Source organism: Lytechinus variegatus, chromosome 13, assembly GCF_018143015.1.
Source record: "Lytechinus variegatus isolate NC3 chromosome 13, Lvar_3.0, whole genome shotgun sequence".
Lineage (NCBI taxonomy): Eukaryota > Metazoa > Echinodermata > Echinoidea > Temnopleuroida > Toxopneustidae > Lytechinus > Lytechinus variegatus.
Genome location: NC_054752.1, coordinates 7319453 through 7339215, shown reverse-complemented (window position 1 = coordinate 7339215; position 19763 = coordinate 7319453). Strand labels below are relative to the sequence as shown.

Below are 19763 nucleotides of genomic sequence, written 5' to 3'. Positions count from 1 at the left end.
CGCCAGGATTAATTCGTTTAATGCATGAGCGCTGAAAGGCAGCTCGAGCTAAGGCCGGGGTAATAATAATAATAACAATGCGCCTCTGAATAGATTGTTTCTAGTTCGTTGGCGGTATACAAATGCATATTATTATCATTTTTATTATTATTACTGTGATAAACCTTTTAAAGTGCAATTTTTAACAATTTTAACGCAAAATAATATGCACCTTAAAAGGTACCCAGTTACAAACAAGGAATGTGCATTTTACACTTTTCTTTGACATTCACTTTACAAGTGAGAGTCACTCTTATTCCAGGGAAATTTATTCATTCTCTCGGAGGAGTTAATTATTCACTCGGTAGAGAGTAAAAGAGTTAAACGTTGCACATTTCTATTGGTGTAAACACAAAGGACCACATTCTTAGAGGACTTATAAAGATGCAATTGTGCCCCTTTATACCAGAAAGGTGCACAGTTGCACCAGTAAAAATTATTCCAGTGCGCCATTGCTGAAGATGCTAAAGGCGTGTGTAGATGCAAACTCTGTGCCCAATACGCATTTACTTTATTCAGATATTCAATGAATTGTGCTATGGGTTAACATTAATTTATTAGTGAAATTTATGTTGTATTCCTTTTTTAATTACACTTTATCAAATGCAATTTCAGCAAATGTTTTTTTTTATTGTACCTTTTGCTGTGTGCAACAATTCACAATTTAGCTTTTGGCTGCTTTAAAACTTTCGTAATCAATCAATTAATTGCGCAAATGCAAATACAAGAAAACTTGATACAACCACTTAGAAGATATTCGCTGAGAAAAGAAAAATGGCAGAGGATGCTTTTGCAGTACCCCAAACCCATTTCCAAATTCAAAACCTATGGGGGGGGGGTTGTCTCGTCATCCCCCGAGACCAAAAAATATCACCAAATTCACGCCTACACTGTAAAAAGTGTAGTGTTAAAACTGACACCAATTGGTGTTAATAGAGGACCACACCCTGAGGAGTTAAAATTACACCCTAAAGATTGAACATAACACCAAAGAGTGTAAATGTAACAACCAAAGGTGTTGTAATAACACCTATAGGTGTAAAACTAACACCACAAATTTAACACCGGTGTAAAATAACTGGTGTGGTCCTCTATGTACACTGGTGTATGAAACAGTTTTTGCGGTATAGGCCTCAAGTAGACCCTTGCATTTGAACACATTTCTTCCCATTGTAAAAGTAATAGATGATAAATAGAAAATGCTTCATCTGCATCATTCAGAAAAACGGTTCAAGTGAGCAAGTCGAGCGAAGGCATCACTGGTATCAGTCAGTTTATCTTACTTTCACTTTCAATTTCTCTGCCTAGAGGATAATTCATTTTCTGGAGGACCGTGATAACTGGGGATCGTGCGGGCTTACCCTGCGGGTTCAAAACTGCACCCTAAATTTTAAATTGAACCCCTAGGAGTGCAGTTTTGAACCCGCAGGGTGCAAAAATGAACCCCAACCGCAGGGTTCAATTTTTGAACCTAAAATCAGGGGTCCAATTTTTGAACCCATAGGGTGCTGATTTTGCATCAACCTTTCGGGGTTCAATTTTGAACCTTTATTTCTTAGTGTGTACTATGGTGTAACTGTCAGATAGAACAGAATTTGATGTATAATACATCTAACACAGAGTCCCTACTGATATCAATTATGAAAGTTTCTCATCATTAATGACGATAATAATAATAATGATAATAATACTAACAATAACAATACTAACAATAATGATAATCATATTAATAATAATGATAATAATAAGAATAATATTATGCAGCATTTATATAGCGCTTTATGCAAATATTTCTAAGCGCTGCATCCTATTATCCCGGCTTTAGCAAATTGCAAAATGATTAGTTTTAATAGAGGGTTTGAATTGTGCTTCGTTAGTACAGATAAATTGTCTTATTTCTTCCTGCGATCAGTGCTAGTATTAAGATAATCTATTCTCGCTCTTACCTAGATGGATCGCTGAGGATCAGCCATCGATAACGGTAACGGAGTGCTGTGCTGGATACGTCCAGGAAGGATTAGTATGTGAACGTAAGTAATGCTTAATAAATATACCTTGTGAAATGTGCATTGACGTCATCGCGTCGCCATCTTAGAGGCTCTTAGAAGCTGAAACCATTGTTTAGCGTGCGCACTGCAAAAACTCCGGTGTTGATTCACCACCAGCCCGGAAGCTATATTATGTCCACACCAGAGAAGTGTTAAACAACACCAGTTAGATTTTGGTCTAACACCAGATAGGTGTTTATACCACACCAATTAGTATTTAAACAGCACCACTTTGATTCCAAACTGGTGTTGTTTCAATAAAGATTCCCGGCTGGTGGTAAATACACATCGGAGTTCTTGCAGTGCGTTGGTGATCTGAAGTAGCGAAAAGAAATGGGAGAAAGGAAACGGAAAGATATAACTAAAAAAAAGGAAAGAGGCGGCTGCAAAAGTTTAGGTCCTGCGCTATTTCCTTCCTGACGGCTGACGTCATGATAAGGTTCATTCCGTCTGACAAAACATCAAGAATATCCATAAGCACGAGAGTCGTAAAATTTCAGTGCGATTGAAAAAAAAATCGATCAACTCGTCACCGTCGCGCAGTAAGAAAACCATAGCGATTTTAATGAAAAGGTTACGGGTTCGTGGAGCGTTGTGGCCCAGTGGATTAGTCTCCGGACTTTGAAACAGGGGGTTGTTGGTTCGAATCCCAGCCATGGCGTAATTTCCTTCAGCAAGAAATTTATCCACATTGTGCTGCACTCAACCCAGGTGAGGTGAATGGGTACCTGGCAGGAATTTATTCCTTGAAATGCGTGTGCGCTGTAATCATAGTAGTTAAGGCAGCCAAGCTACAGCTGGGGTAATAATATCCAAGTCATTTGGAAGCGCATAGAGACATTATTCATAATTGTGATATGCGCTATACAAGAACTGTTTATTATTATTATTATTATTCGAATTTCAATATAGGCAAAGACCTAATTCCTGTATTAAAAAAAATCCAATTGAAGGCGAGATCGTGCACTCTTAAAACAAATCAGTCAAATTGACTAGACCAGTAGTCAGCTAGGAGCAACTGACATGGCAATCACTGATATTCACATTTCTGACATATATTCTAGTCAGAAATAACCCTTTTCTAGTAAAATATGACTAGAAAATAGTCAAATATGACTAGAATAACAGTTGCACCCAGCTGACCCTATTAACTAGTCATTTTTGACTGATTTGTTTTTAGAGTGTGAGATTACTTTTTTGTTGTAAAAGAATGATGTAAAATAATAATGTAAAAGAAATATGTTTTGACCAATAAAACAGCAAGATAAATAAGAAAAATACAATTCCAAGACTTGCAGCATTATTCAGACTTTAAGAAGGGTTTTCTGTGATACTAAATTATGGACAAAAAAGTCGCCGGAAAAAAAAATTGCAAGTGGTAACGACCTCACAATCACCTGCCTGGCTACCCCTTGAAAAATAACTTGGCGTCACCCCAGGGGTACAGGTGTTGCTTATGCTAGGTCCTATTTGAAGGCTTTAAAGCAAATATGAACAGGCAGCCTCACATACACTGTTTAAAAAAATGATTTTACAGAAAAAAAAGATTTTGCAGAAAGCAATAACACAATCATTCTGTAAATTCACAAAACAGGAATTTTTCTACAATTAAGCAGAACAGGTCTGTTTAAAAAGAACAAAAATTGTAACGTTTCATACGCCAAACACCAATTTACTGTAATTTTACATGATATAATGTAAGATTACGCAATCTGGTAAGATTACAGGTGTTCTCGAGACTCTGCTGCAGGAACTTCTTTTATTTTAAGGATAATTTTTTTAACAGTGTAGAATCACCTCAACAAGTCATCAACTGCTATAATCTGGCCAGGTTCTAACCCTTAATGCAACATTCTTAGTAGTGTAAGGTAGTCATATTCTTTGAATGTAAATTGATACCCTTACAAGGCTAGTCTGCTTCGGCATATGGAATAAAATAATCACAATTGGTTTAGTAAATGCTGTAGAAATAAGATCGTAGATTTTAAAAGGAGCGTAGCTCTCTCCATCAGTGCCTATATGATGTGACAAAAAAAAAGAGAATTCAAAATCCGTTTCTAAAATAGTTTCTGAACAACACGTCTGTTCATGGGCAATTCTACGATTTTATTTATACGGCATTTACTAAACCAGTTGTGATTATATACATCTTACACACGCACACACACGTATGAAAATTAAACATTCCGAGCAGTTTGTGTTATAATTGAAAAGATGTGTATTTAACTAAAGAATTGACCCGAGTGCGAAGCGCGAGCTAAAAACTTTTAATATACTGACCATAAAAGGAACATGATAAGGACTGGATTTAGTGAAAGTGCGATTAATGATTAATGAAAGTGCGAAGCGAGAGCTGAAAATGTACGATATTCCAAACTTAAAACTGGACATTCTAAGAACTTTTTTTTTGTAAACGAGAACAAAATGAGTACCTTACTAAACATAATTGATGCGAGCGCAAAACGCGAGTCAAAATTTAGTGATACTCCAACCTAAAAACCGAAAATTCTTAGCACTTTTTGTAGCCAAGAACAGCCGAATGACTACCTTACTTTTCTTCCATGAAATGCATTTTGTGTTACCCCCCAAACGTATTTCCTTTTGAACAAAAGGAATATTTCATTTTGGAATAAAAACACATTTCACCTTTTTCATTTTGGAAAAAAAGGCATTTTGTCATATGAGGATTTTTTTTTATTTTTCTATTTCGGGGGGGGGGGGGGGTACCCCTTCCCTGACCCCCGGTTCCGCCGCCCCTGTTACAAAGTTATATTTCAGGAATAATTATTTATAACACACATTCAATAATGGACGTTACATACTGTTGTTGAATTCGTTACACCATCAAGGGGCAATCATGAATCGGAAGATCAAGTGAATTATAATTTTAATTTTAATTTATTTCATTCAAAATTAAAAACCATTACAAGGTAATATACAACAAAATAAACCCCTCAAAAAAAGTTCTGCAATCCAAGTTTGAGTGCTAATAAATTTCTTCGTGAGCCATCATCATATGTAAAAGATGTACCATTGGAAAGTATGATTATTCCTCTTTACAATCATGTGTCATTTGTAATGCTTGTGTTATCATGAAATACACAGACATGATAAATATGCAGCAATGTCAAAAATGAAATGTTGCAAAATTCGTTGCCATTTCATGTTTGAGTTCTGCAACTCAAACTGCAAGTTTGAGTGCCAATAAATTTCTTAATGTGCCATCATCATGTGTAAAAGTGATATCTTTAGAAAGCATGATTATTCTCCTTTACAATCATGTGTCATTTGTAATGCTAGTGTTATCATGAAATACACAGACATGATAATACGCAGCAATGTTAGAAATGAAATGTTGCAAAATGCGTCGTTTCCAATAGCGAATTTCCAATTGTTTCGAGGATGGACCGAGTGCATTCACTGTCACCGGCCGGCCTGCATGGTGGAAATTCTATAGAAATGGAGACTCTTGTTAGAAATCAATGCACTTTGCAACATTTCACTTCTGACTTTTCTCAATGTTCATGGTGACTGCATATTCCATGATTACATAATCACAGCAAATGGCATGTCATTGTAAAGAGGAATGATTCAGCTTTCCAATGAAACCAGTTTTATCGTTTATACTTCATTAACCAAACAGATATCATCCCCCAAAACTGAGTTGCAAAACTTTTTTTGAGGGGTTTATATATAAAATAAAATACAATGTGGAGACAGTTTTTTTTCATTACAAACAAGATTAGATATCTGATAAGGCAGATACTAAAGGAGACAAAGTGGAAATTAGACACCTGACCTTAAAGATATTTCATTTGCATACCATGTGATTATTAGACCAAGTGGTGTTTAAACCAATAGGCAATTAGACCACATCAGTATTGGATCAAGATTAGTTTGCCATGATATGGTGTAAGACTGCAGTTTGTGTGGGAATCAGACCATCTGCTACACTCAGTGGATACAATATCGCAATATCCACAGCCCAGTTATCAAGGACCGATGTTGTAATAGTTATAGCGCCATCTTTTGACGCCAAGTGTGAAACAAATGAATAATGTGATAAATGTGGACAAGTTGTTAGAGCATTTATTGCATTGGCCCCGGATGCAGAATCTTCAACACACATCTGCCTTATCAGATATCTAATCTTGTTTGTAATGAAAAAAAAACCCTGAAAACTAAGATGTACTTAAACTTCAGACTTTAGTTGGGGCAACACCCTGAACACAAATATAAAAGTCAGGTTTAGCAGCGGGCTGGGAAAAATGTGGGTGAAAAAATATTTGTTCCGCCCCCCCAATTTTGATGTCTCCGCCGTTAATGCCCCCTTCAACGGTTTGAGCGATTTTTCCAGCTTTGGTTATGCCTTTCAAAGCGGGGGGGGGGGGGCACTGGCTGGATGTGCCCACCCCCCCCCCCGAATCTGACAACTTAATTGTCTGACGGAAATGGTGATGAATGAAATTCTAGGTGTGAGAGGAGGGATGAGGGACAGAAAATATTGAATGCATGTACGTGCTTTACAAGTTTCCAGTGATTTTTAAAATATAAACATATTTGATATTGCATATCATGAATATTTCGAGTCGTCAAAATTACTGGGAGAAATTTGTTATTTCTCACGTCGGCGTAATTTATGGTTACACATTGGCGGCGGAAGCCAAAAAATTTAGGGGGTGTCCACCTGAAATTTTGGGATGGACACAGGTAAAAAATTGGACAAGCGCCCCAAAAAATTTTAGACAAGCAAAAAAAAAAAGGTCATCAACCTAAATTTTAGGGGGGGGGGGACAACACACGTTTCAAAGGGGGTCCACGTGACTTTAGGGGGGAAGGGACGTTGGAAAAAAAATTGACAAGCAAAAAAAAAAAAAAGGGGTTATCAAAAAAAAAAAATTTAGGGGGGGGGGACCGGCCCCCACCTCAAATTTAGAGGGGGGGGGGGACACTCCCCCCCCGCTTTCGCCGCCTATGTGGTTACATATATATATAATTCCAAAATGAGCTAAATCCACTTTTGACCAAAATTGATATTTTGATACAAATATATGTATCTTAGATGTGGGAATCAAATGCAACATATCGCATTTGAATTTTGTTTGGAAAGGTTAGTAGAAATTGATTTCAAATTTGAGTTTTGTTTGAAAAGGAGCTAAATCCAAAACAGTATTGTTCCCGAAAGGAGCTATATCCATGAACAATAAAGTTACAAAAAATCTTCAAAAATTAAAATGAATGCTATAGAATTTTGAAATCATGATTTAATTAATCTAAGATGGTAGTACTATCATCTATATCAAAATTAAACAGCAGTGGCTAAGGGATAGTGATGGTGAACTAAAAAATAAAAAAATATATATACAGAAAAAAATACCAAAAGTGGATTATAGCTCCTTTGTGGAACAAAACTCTTCCTTCATTTGTGTTTGGTGATTTCGATTACACAATTCGATCTGGGAAGCGTTTCATGAAAGTTGTCAGCACTGACAAGTTGGCTTTCTCCGACAGTTACCGTAGTAACAGTCAGAGGCAAGTGCCTCACAGCCAATCAAAACCAAGGATTTCACTAAAAGTGTCAGCACCGAAAATTTAGTCAGTGCTGACAACTTTCATGAAACACCCCCCAGGATGCATGGGTGGGGGGGGGGGGGGTTGGGTGAAGACAATGTCAAATTTTACGGTCGATAGACAAGATCAAAGGATGATTGGAAAGCATCCTTTATTTTGAAACCTGATTTTGATTTGTTTTTACTGCGTCTGTTTATGTCCATCACCACGACGTACCCGTACGACGACCGTCCTGGCCGCTATATCAGGGGCAGTGGAACAGTTTCAAATGGGGCTGACCATGCAAAAATCCCAATCATATGTTCATTTTTACGTGTTTGTGCGCGGTTTTTGAGAAAAAGTGGGGGGGGGGGGAGGGGTAATTAAGCCCCCCCGCTTTCGCGGCCCCTGCCTATAGGTTTCTTCCTCGATAATCGGGGGCTGTGAAACGGTTTTGAAAATTGGGGGGGGGGCTAGGGGCAGAACATTATGCATGAACAGAAAAACATCAGATAATAATTTTTTACGCGTTGTATAGTTATTAATTAAGTTTAGTGAGAAAATTCCGGGAGAAAATTGAGGACTCGGCTGATCGAAGGCAGGGCATATTAAGGTTGCATCCGGATATTTTTTATGATGCATTTCCTTTAAAATGTAAATTAATACCCTATACTTTCAACAAGGCTTGTAGCCCCATGCAGCACCCCCTTCTCCGATTCACAATATGCGAACAGACGACCACATACGAGGCCAAGTTGTACGAGGCAGACGATTTCCATGCGATAGCAGCGATAACTGCGAACGATTTCGATAACTGAACAAATTTATGCATGCACGGTCGGAGCCGGAGAAAGTACCCGGGAAAGTACTGCGGAGAAGTTGTACGAACCCCTAGCCCTGAATTCCACTCGGATTCCACTCCAAAGCCAGCTTTAATGCTACGACCCGTGTCAGAAATACGACAGAGGGAATTGTTCTTTTCATTGATGGGGGCGATCCGAAGCACGGTGACATTCGAGGCAATTATTCTCGCGAGATAGCCCTCCACCAGAGGCCCTCCGAAGTTCGATCTTCGCTGCGATGGAGTCCAATTATTGAATCGCATCCCTTGCGACTTAGCCTCCACCTATTGTTATCATAGTTATGTAACAAGATCACGACCTGTCGGCACCGTGAGTGACTGACTACAGCTTGCCGCATGCGGCATCCCGGGGCTGCATCTCGCTGGGCCCGCACCCCTTGAGTTCTCACCGAGATGCTGACGTGAAGGGGAATGTCCTCCGAAGTCCCGTGAGCTGATTTTCACCCTAAATATGGTCTCATTCTCAGTCACATCACTGCCTCTTGCTTCATCCAGACTTATTTGAAATAACGATTAGTCTATGCAATTTCCATGATTTCATTTTTCAATAACAAGTTTGAGCTGCAGGGAGAATTAATGATTTTATTTTTATTAAGTACTACAGTACAGCCTGTTGTTAATGTTGTCCATCATATCAGAGTCTAAGCTGTGGTATGGAATTGGGGGGGGGGGTGGTCTGACCATGCAAGGTACGATAATACGCCAGTGGCGGACTGTACCAGACTGGAAGAAGAAGAAAAAATCAGATTGTAATTTTTATGTTGTCGCCTTCAGGCCCAGACCTTCAGGAGTTGCATTGTAATTCTAAAAGTAAGCCAAAATATTGAGAAAAGCCTGATCATATTTCTTCGATTCTCCAGCACCTAGTGAGTTTCATAAACTGCTTTCATATACTAGCTGTCTGCAACATCTGCAGCCAAGTAAAAGGCTTTGCATTTGGTGTAGAGAGTAGCGAGATATTCTACCTTTGCCTCGTGCAAAATCTGGCTTTTCAGTTCAATTTACTGATATAAAGGCTTCAATTGCACTCGTGAACACTATTTTTGCTATCAGTGTATAATGTTATCTACCTATATTTTTACAGCTGTTTGCAAGCCAGCTTGTGTCAACGGAGACTGTGTTGAACCCAACTATTGCAGTTGCTATCCAGGATGGACTGGTGTGAATTGTGGTAAGTGATATCTCTTAGGCACTTTGAGTTGTCATAACGATTGTGCAAGAGTTCCATATGCACCCCCACTGAAATTAAAACTACTGCGATTCATAAGATATACAATGATGAAATAATTAAAGCAAAGAATCAAAATACCCACATTTATAAACAATATAATATATACAGCATGCCCCCCAAAAATTTCCCTCTGATATGCAGCTAAATTACTTTAGAAAAAAATTATTGTCAATGAAATGTATGGAATTAAGTAGCTCATGTCATGTTTTATCTTCTATAACAATTTCATTGTCTTCATTCAGTGGTTTTGAATCCACAGTCTATTATGTAACAGTGGTGCTTTTCAGCCCATTCCAAGTTTGCATGCATGCAGCACTGCTGTGTGTTCTGCACTTTCTAGCATATCGACCCCCTTTGAACATTCTGAGCAAGGAATTCCCTGATCTGAGCAAGGAATTCCCTGATCTGACAAGGGAAATCTCCATGATCTAACCAGGCTCATCAAATTACAACCATGAGCATGTTCAGAAAGGCAAAAACAACATTTGCCAGTTCATTTCATGTTCGATAACAGGAGATGCACAATGATTAGGACAATGGGTCATCTCTGTTTTATGCCTAATCATACCTTATACTGCTTTTTGTTTTTGTTCCTTATTTTTTTAGTTAATAAGCTACTGTGGTTAAGTTAATTCAATGTAACTTTATAAAAAGTCAAATTTTCCTCTGGTAAAGTTCCTTTTTACAAAGGGTGATTAAACTTGTGGATTCCCCTTTATTTTTCAGCTTATTTTACTCATCCATCATTCACATTTTCTTTCCAAGTTGGTGCACTGATTCCCCTTATCAATCATCAAACAAACTTAAATTTTTAGGTTTCTTGTCCTTCTGAACATGCCCAAGTTTATGATTTGATTAGCCTGGATATGATAAGGGAAATGTTCCTGCACAGATCCTAGATGTAAAAATGGGGGTTAATATGCCATAGACAATAGGCGGTTTCAAACCGCCTCGATCACAAGAATCCCCGTTAAATTACGAGAACTTTTTAAGGCTAAAAAATACCCGTTAATTATTCCTGCATTCACACCGCCCCGAAACACATCCTTCGGGATAAGTTCCCGAAGTTACGAGCATGCGCAGTGTGGTCTGATAAGCAGGCAAGGCGGGAGATTCAAAATCACTTGCCCAGCAGCCACCCACGCCGCCGCGCCCAACGACACGCTGGGATAAAAGTTCCCGTAATTTGCTTTCACATCGCCTAAATACCTGCGACCTTGGAAAAATCCCCACGAAAGTTCTCGTAATTTCGCCAAGTAACTACTATTTAGCGGGTATTTTCTTTTGGGGAAATTACGCGTAGTTTGCTTTCACATTACCAAAATACCTGGTATTTTCTGATCGGGGTAAATTTCCCGATCAGAGAATACCTGGAACTGGCGAACTTCGAGGCGGTCTGAAACCACCTAATGTAGAAATGCATCAATGCTGCAAACTTGGAATGGGCTAAAATGCACCACTGTTACATAACAGAGTGTCTATTCAAAACCGCTGAAGCACAGCCTATGGAATTTTCATAGAAGTCAGATCATTAAATGAGCTTCCTACTCATGAACATTTATTTGAGAATACTACCACATATGAGAATTAATTCATCCCTATGTCAGAGGGACATTTTTTGGGGACACACTGTAATGATAAAAATAATGATCATAATAAGAACAATAATAGTAATACTGTAAAAGTAATGATAATTATGATTATAGTAATAATAATGATATCTTAATAAACAACAAAAAGGTTCATGCCAACAACAAATGACCTGTGCATGGAGTATGCAGGGGGGGGGGGGGTGGTTACAGGTGTTCAATTATCAATTATAATGACATGATCTTTGTTATATTCTCATTGTCATTGTTGTATAAAATAACTAAGGAGTAACAAAGTTCTGTTTGTCTTTAAATTCCCTGGTATTTTTCTACATCCGATTTCAACAAAATTTTGTTATTCTTGGTTGACTTTTCTCTATTTAAGGATGTTCACAGTTAAAATGAAGTCCATGTCATTTTCACCAAATTTTGCAGAGAGTTACTTTGGCATCTAGGCATTATGAAAATGCAAAAAATAATATAGGTTCATGTGCTTATATTTTTTCTATGGGACTTCAAAGTTGCTGTATTTGAATGATATGAAATGTCATAATAATGCCTCTCTTAGACCTCACGAATTCAACAAATGAGTTAAAATCATCTTAACTCTCTCAATATCGCATCAATTGTTCAAACTGTCAGGATGTGTAACTCAGTAGATAACAAAGTAGGAGAGTCTTTTAATTGGTAAAACTATATCTATTTGAAGTCAGCAGCGCCCTCATTTGGCAGGATTGGTGCATAAACTCGGGAAAAACAAATCTTCAAAGACGTAAATATACTAAAAAAGTAGTTTATGCTGCACTTTATTCAAAATCCATGTCATTTTCATTGACTAAACCGTAGAGGAATGTATATAGAAGATGTAGCAAAGTTAAAAATATAGGGTCCATGCGCTTGTTTTTTAATTATGAGTGTCCATAGTGTTGCGAGTTGGCTTGAAAATATTGAAATCCTCCTAAAGTGCGCCGAAAACGTGCAAAAGTCTAATAATACCTTCTCTAATGAGAATGGTTCCTGTATTTTGCTCCCAATGCAGAGAAATATGTTTTGATGATGTTAAAATATTAAAAATATGGGGTCCATGTGCTTCTTTTCAAATTATCAGTGTCCAAACTTTTGCAAGTTGGCTTGAAACAGCCCGAAATGCGCCGAAAACAATCAACAGTCAGTTAATACCGTCTAAAATGCGAATGGTCCCGTAGTCTTGCTCCCAAACATTGAAAATCCATGTCATTTTCATCATACTTTGCACATAGATACTTAGCACCTGAATATTCTAAATATGCAAAAATTAACATGGGTCCATGTGCTTGATTTTTGCTATAGAGCTTCAAAGTTAACCCATCAAATTTTGCAATATGATTAATAATTGTATTGTTAAGATGGATAATCTATTTGTATTGCTTTCAATTGCTTGCTCATTTAAGTCTAACAGCACTCTCAATTCTTAGAAATTGCGGGTAAGATAACAAATACCCAACCTCAAAAATGTCAAATTTCAATAACAAACATGGAGAAGTAAAAGAAATGCTGCACTTTATTCAGAACCCATGCCATTTTCACCAAACTTTGCAAAGTTGTAGAGGAAAGTATACCTAGGAGGTGCAAACATGAAAGAATATGGGTTCATGTGCTTTTCTCAAACTATCAGCACTCTTATTAGAGCAAATGTGCCTCTTAAAACACCCCCAAAACGTGCCAAAAGCTTTGTATCTACGTGAGGAAAATTTTGAACCACTCTACCATTTTCAAACTCGGGGTCATATTCATCATACTTTAATTGCAGCACTACAGAGAAAAGTATTTTGAAAATGTAGAGGGATAAAAAAATGGTCCATGGAATAATTCCAGTTTATTAGCTTCATAAAATAACACGTCAGATCTGCAGTTAGTGCAGATAAGGAGAAAAATCAGCTCACAATACCTACAGCTGATTAATCACCAGTTCATCCATTGTGACGTCAGCGCGCAGATCATGATACGCACAAACCTAACTGTGGAACGTCCTTAATTGGAATTTTTAACTGGTCAAAATCACACTTCAGATTGTATTAATACTCATTTCTATGTCGATCATTCTTGCAGATATTAAGGAAGCAACAAAATCAAATCAGCCTCATGGTACTTGCCGGTACTACGCGGGACATATGACAACGTTCGACCAAGTTAGTTACAATTTTGAATTCCCCTGCGAGTTCAAATTTGTTGAAACAGGGGCGTACGCAATCAGAATAGATACAAGGAATGGTCTTTCAGTGTCAATTGAGTGAGTATCCTGCTTGTAGAACAGGTTATCCCACATTGGGTATTGCAGTTTGTCTGACAGTGTATGTGTCGCAGTGTGTCTAATGGTTAGTTCACAGTGTTTTCACAGTGTGTCGTAATCTGTGTTTAGATTGTGTTTTATAGTGTATTGCACAGTGTTCATAGTGGCCCGAATTCACAAAGGTGGTTTTGAAACCCACGGTTGAGTCCATTGTTTATGCAGATTTCCAGTATAAATTACGCTTAATTGAACGCGTATCAGGCGCGTGTATAAACAATGTCCAATGCTAATGTGCGCTTTTGTCACAGTGCGCCAAATTGACGCCTGTTACCATGGTTATTCACGCCGTTTTATTCATGAGTCCACTGTTTTTGATAATGAGTCCACTCTTCAAGCAGTGGATTGATGAATAAAAAAGCGTATCTTACCACGGTAACAGGTGTCAATTTGAAAAAAGAGCGCATCAGGATTGGACATGTTTCATACACGCACCCGATACGCGCTAAATTTAAATGTAATTTATACAGGAAATCTACATAAACCATGGACTCAACCGTGGGTGTTCAAAACCACCTTTGTGAATTCGGGCCAGTATGTCCCAGAGTGTGTCTCATAATGTGTTAACAGTGTGTCTCAGTGTGTCTTGTTTCATGATTTACAGTGTGCCTCGTATTTCACAGTGTGTTACACAATGTGTTCAGTGTGTCTCACGCTATGTTGCGCAATATGTTCACAGTGTGTCTCATGTTGTGTCTCATAGCGTGCTCACGGTATGTCTTGCAGTGTGTCTCTGCCTTGCATTATGTTTTACAGTGTGTCTCACAGTGTGTTTCACAGTGTGTCTCGCAGTGTGTGTCACAGTTTCTTGTGTAGTTTATTTACATTGTGTTTTACAGTGTGTTGCACAATGTGTTTTCAGTATGACTGTATGTCACAGTCTTTCCCAGTGTGTTCACTGTGTGTTTCACAGTGTATTCACTCTGTGTCTCACAATGTGTTGCACTGATGTAAAGAATCCCCCTTTCCTTCGGGAAAGTTAGATAACTGCAGATTATTTTTCGCTGACTCCTGGTCAGATAAAGTGGTTCATTTTCCCCCTATCCTGCCCAATTTGAAGGTTTGTTAAATGGCAGCCAAATCAGCTTAGTGAAACTGGGGCTTTACGAAAATTATGCAATATTGAATTTTTTTTTGTATTATGTTGATACATGGCAGTAACACGGTATGACTAACATATGATTGAATATGAAAAGTTATTCAGTATTTATTGATCACAGATGATGCTCTGTAGGGCGATTCCATATGTGTCATACGGGACATTTTTTTACAACAATTTCTAATTCCTAGCTGAATGCTTGAGCAATGAAATATTCTTTTTTGTCGATGATAAAGCTATAGTGGGTATTCGTGAAAAATTAATAACCAACACAAAAAAATTGATTATGGGTAAACTATAGGTGAAATTGTTGTGTGTCGTCCGGGACGCAGAAATGTCCCGTACAACACGCAACATTTTAAACTCTAATTCACCTATGGACAGCATATTTTGGTTGGTTGTCAGTTTTTTGCATTTCTACCCAGTATTACTTTAGTATTGCCCCAAAGCAAATTGAAGTTCTTTATTTGTTTGGACAGCAGGTTGAAAAATATTGTGAAAATGGCTGATTTTTCTAGCATGGAATCGTCTCTATTGCTTTAAACTCAGAACTCTGTATGTTGGTACCCGAAAGACCGCTTTTCATGGACAAGCACCAATGAAAGTCTTCGTTTCATTTCCCTCTTCCCTGCTCTCATGAAATTGCAGCTCATAATGAATGTATAAAAGAAGTTTTGAATTTGATGATATATTGTGTTATTGGTGATATTTTGCGAGCGATTATGGAATAACATTGAAATCAAATATCGAGCACTGCAATAAACAGAATTACATAAAGCGACAGTGATTTTCCTTTTCTGAAAATCTGTAATTCCGTTTCAACTTTATCTGAAAATGGAAATTCTGTTTGTACACAGCAAAAACCTGAATTCCGTTTTATTTACCGGTAAAATGGAAAATCACTGTCCCTAGACATACCCAATAGACAAGAGGTGCATGTCCTCCATTAATTTGGAATGCTTTCAATGTTCTTTTCTTTTGTACATCGTTAAGAAGTGAAGACATAATTTTCATGCAAAATAATCAGCTTCCATTTTTCTAACATTTGATTTTCTGTTTGATAGGGGCTTTATTAAATTTGGTTTAGCATAGGTGATTGATTTTTTTTAATGATTTTTATTCCTCAAATAGAAATGACGATACCATATTGGAGTTTTTTAACAGCAACGATCTCTACATTAACCATTTGCCTCGCAAAATTCCTACTGAGATTTCAGGGTTTGGTAAAGTTATAAGATCTGGGATATACATCATTTTCGATGTAGTGGATGGTGAGTTCAATTTTTTTATTCTTATTATCCCAACATAATATTGTTTTTTTCCCCAGGTAATTAATATCAGCCAAATCATGAGTTTTAGTGACTACATTTTGTTGCTTGGTCTTAAATCCTTTGATGTATACTCTTTTATAAAAACCACAATTTATATTTTTTAAACATTTTTGAGAAAAACATTTGTTAAAATTGAAGTTAGAAGATAGCATATCTTTTATTTTGATCATGTTATTTTTAACTGTTCTCTTCTTCCATACTGCTAAAAGGGTGGTCAAGAATTGAAAATCACCATATTACTGCATCACTGTAATATGAATATGCAAGAATAGCACATATAATTCTATTATTTGAATTTCAGTATCTGCAAATTGAACCTATAAACGATTGATAGAAGATGAATTCTAAAATCTTTAAACTGAATTGGCAAAGTGATTCAAGCATCAAAACCTCTGTTTTTCCTTTGCAAGTTCTGTGCAAATTTTGTGGCAATTGTGCATGTTAAATTAATGGTAGGCAGCTTAGAGTTAGGGTTAGGGTTAAAACGGCCTTTCTTGATATGTTCTTCTGGTTGCACATCTGCACAGCACAATACTTGTGTGTTCCCCCGGCCCACTTCGCAGGGCAGGGCACTTTGAAAAGGCATCTTGCCAAAGTCAAGAGCTGTGTGTTTCTGCAGGAATCCTGCATCCAACTTTTCATTGTAAGTATGTAGTCCCAATTGTTTTGTCTATTCGATCATTTCAAATACCATCGAATAGACAAAACAATTGGGACTACAAGAAAGCTGCAGTGAAAAGACGCATGACATCGTTATAGTGGGATTCCTGCTAATAGATGCGACACAGACTTTTACAAGTTGCCTACTTCATTCTATACATATCAACATGTGTGACAAGTTATGATAATAAACCCCCATTATCATGTGGGGGTTGTGGGCGTGTCGTTGGTGAGAGGTTCTGACTCTTGCCTTTCAAACAGAGGGTCGTAGGTTCGAATCCTAACCATGGTGTGTTTTCGTTCAGCAAGAAATTATCAATATTGTGCTGCACTCGACCCAGGTGTGGTGATGGGTACCTATCAGGATTGATTCCTGGAATGCACGAGCACTGAAAGGCAGCTCAAGCGAAAGCCGGGGTAAACAACAATGGGCCTCGGATCTTGATAGATAGCGCTATACAAATGTCTATTATTATTATTATATCACATATTATTATATGTTATTATCAATTGCTATGCAAATAAAAAAATGTGACCTCATATACGTTTTCTTATCATCATTGCTTTTATGACTACTTTAGGTATGAGATTGATGTACGCTGAAAACTCAGTAATGGTTCACCTACCAATCATAGATCAGACAGAGACGTTTGATCCCACCATGACAGGTCTTTGCGGTAACTACGACGGTGTGACAGAAAATGATTTTGATTTACCAGGCCAAGTCCAGCACCTGGAAAAATTAGAGGACAGAATGGTTGAGTTCATCTATGGCATGCAGACAGCTGAATGTCCTGAATTACCCCAGAGTATCATAGCACATCCGTGTACTGGATTAGACGTTGCAACTTTGCAGAAGTATTCCAGTACTTGTCATGATATACAGAAGTTGAGCACCACCTGCCTGGATTATGTTGATTTCGAGCTACACTTCACACGCTGTTTACATGAGATGTGCTCATGTGCAGTTGAAAAACTTTCAAACCCCGTGGCAAATTGGCAAGATGAAGTAAAGAATTGTCAGCCCTGTGGTACATTTCGGGACTTTGCATCCAAATGTAGCGAACACAACATCACCTTTAATCCTTGGAGAAATGAGACTTTTTGTCGTAAGTCTTATTTTTATTACATCTAGGCTCTATCCCTCCTCTTTCTCCTCCTACTTCATACAAGTACTGCTAGACCTTCTACTACTACTATTCCTGCTATACTGCTATTACTTCTACTTCTAACTACATCTACAATATTATACTACAAACTGCAACTTCAACCACCTACTACTACTACTTCTACTGCTACTACTTCAACTACTAGGTCTACTTCTTATGCTTTGTATCACTAATTTATACTACTTCTACCACCGCAATGAGTAGTGCTATTACTACACTACAACTAAAGTACCACAAGTACTAATGTGCAGCTATTGTACCAGTAGTGCTAATGCCATTATACAGTGCGTACCAGAAAAAAGGAAACTGTAATTCAGTGTAAGTGTTTCCATTCATGAAATCTACAAGACTGGAAAGATAAATTTCTCTTATTTCATGTACGACCCATCTCAATGTTCATAATGCACACATGACTGAATTATATGTAGAGCAGAGGAAAATGGTGCAACCAAATTTTCATTTGCACAATCAAATTAAGATGGTGAGTGAGTTTTTCTGGCTTTTACTGATAAAAAGTTGGAAAACAAATTTCATTACTCCAAGATCCATTTTTTCTCTTCCATATGAGCCCTTATGCGTAAGATATGAATGACGCATTGTCAGAACGACTTCTATTTCTGAACGACCACAATAGTAATGCTACTTTTACTGCAAAAAGTACTTCTACTGCACTACTATTACATTATTACCTATACCAATGCTACTATTGTAGGAGTGAGGTTAGAGTGGAAGTAGTAGTAGTGGTTCTTCTACTATTATTACTACTGCTACTACTGCCACTACTACTTTTACCACAACTGCTACAACTGCTTGTAATATTTCTCCTACCATTACCATTTTTACTCCTCCTCCTACTACTATACTACTACAACAGGAACCTGCTATAAATACCAATACTACGATTAAAACAGTGCAGTTTTGAGTGGGACTCAACAAACCAGACAAAAGAGAATAATAGAATGATGAAAACCAAGAAAATTTATTTTGAGGATTATCATAATTTACCACAAACAATGCCCATTGCTTGCCACTCGGCATAGTGCAATATCCCCATTCATTCTAAACTTCTACTTTAAAGATAAAATGCTAGTTGTGGTAACGATCTCAAAATGGCTTTTTACAGAAACCAATATAATAAGTGTCTGTTTGTATGAATAAAAATGAATAAAAAATATGTGCCAAAGGATTCTGGAAGAAATTGTGTAATTGCTTAGAAATAAGTAAAGGCCCTTCGTCGGGTCTTTATTCCAGCAATATAATATACACTTTCCCATGTGTGTCGATCTGTGTTGGCGATCTTCAGTGTGGTCGTTTTTCAGCTTAGATTTTATGATTTCACAAAGTTCAATTTATGTAACTCTACCAGATCTAGATCCGTGATGATATAGTAATGCTTAACCTTGGTTTTACAGACTTTCTCATGAAATCAGTGTTTTACTGCAACTACTTTCATTTAGCTTTAATAAACTTCAAATGAAAAATTGATTTTCAAATTCCAGCTGTCAGAAATTGGGTTTGAAACCTTAATTCTTAACTTTCAAAATCGTGAATGTCAAATGATGAATTCCTGTAAAATCACAATTCACAGTTATTAAATTATTTAGCAATTTATTTACTCTGATTATAAAACCTTAAAAATGTGTTTCTGATTTGATTTAGTATAATCATTCTGACCAGACCAGGCAATGTGGCTCAGTGGCAGAGTTTTCACCATTTGAACTAGAGGTTTTGGGTTCAATCCCCACTTATCCATACCAAAGACTTCCTGCATTGTCAGGCACTCACATTATTAGAACGGAGAAGGATAGTAATGACATTACATTATGCAGAGCCACTTGGAGAACAGTTCATAATAGCTG

General features: G+C 37.4%; 1 protein-coding gene across 1 annotated transcript in view; it reads left to right on the top strand.

Moving 5' to 3' along the window:
- Nucleotides 1-19763, top strand: part of LOC121426612 (mucin-5AC-like) — a 97581-nt gene that overhangs the window by 459 nt on the left and 77359 nt on the right. Inside the window, exons 2-6 of the mRNA XM_041622970.1 lie at nt 1990-2069; nt 9584-9670; nt 13408-13588; nt 15876-16015; nt 17317-17844. Of these exons, the coding sequence (XP_041478904.1) occupies nt 1990-2069; nt 9584-9670; nt 13408-13588; nt 15876-16015; nt 17317-17844 (1016 nt within the window). The remainder of the gene's footprint in view (nt 1-1989; nt 2070-9583; nt 9671-13407; nt 13589-15875; nt 16016-17316; nt 17845-19763) is intronic.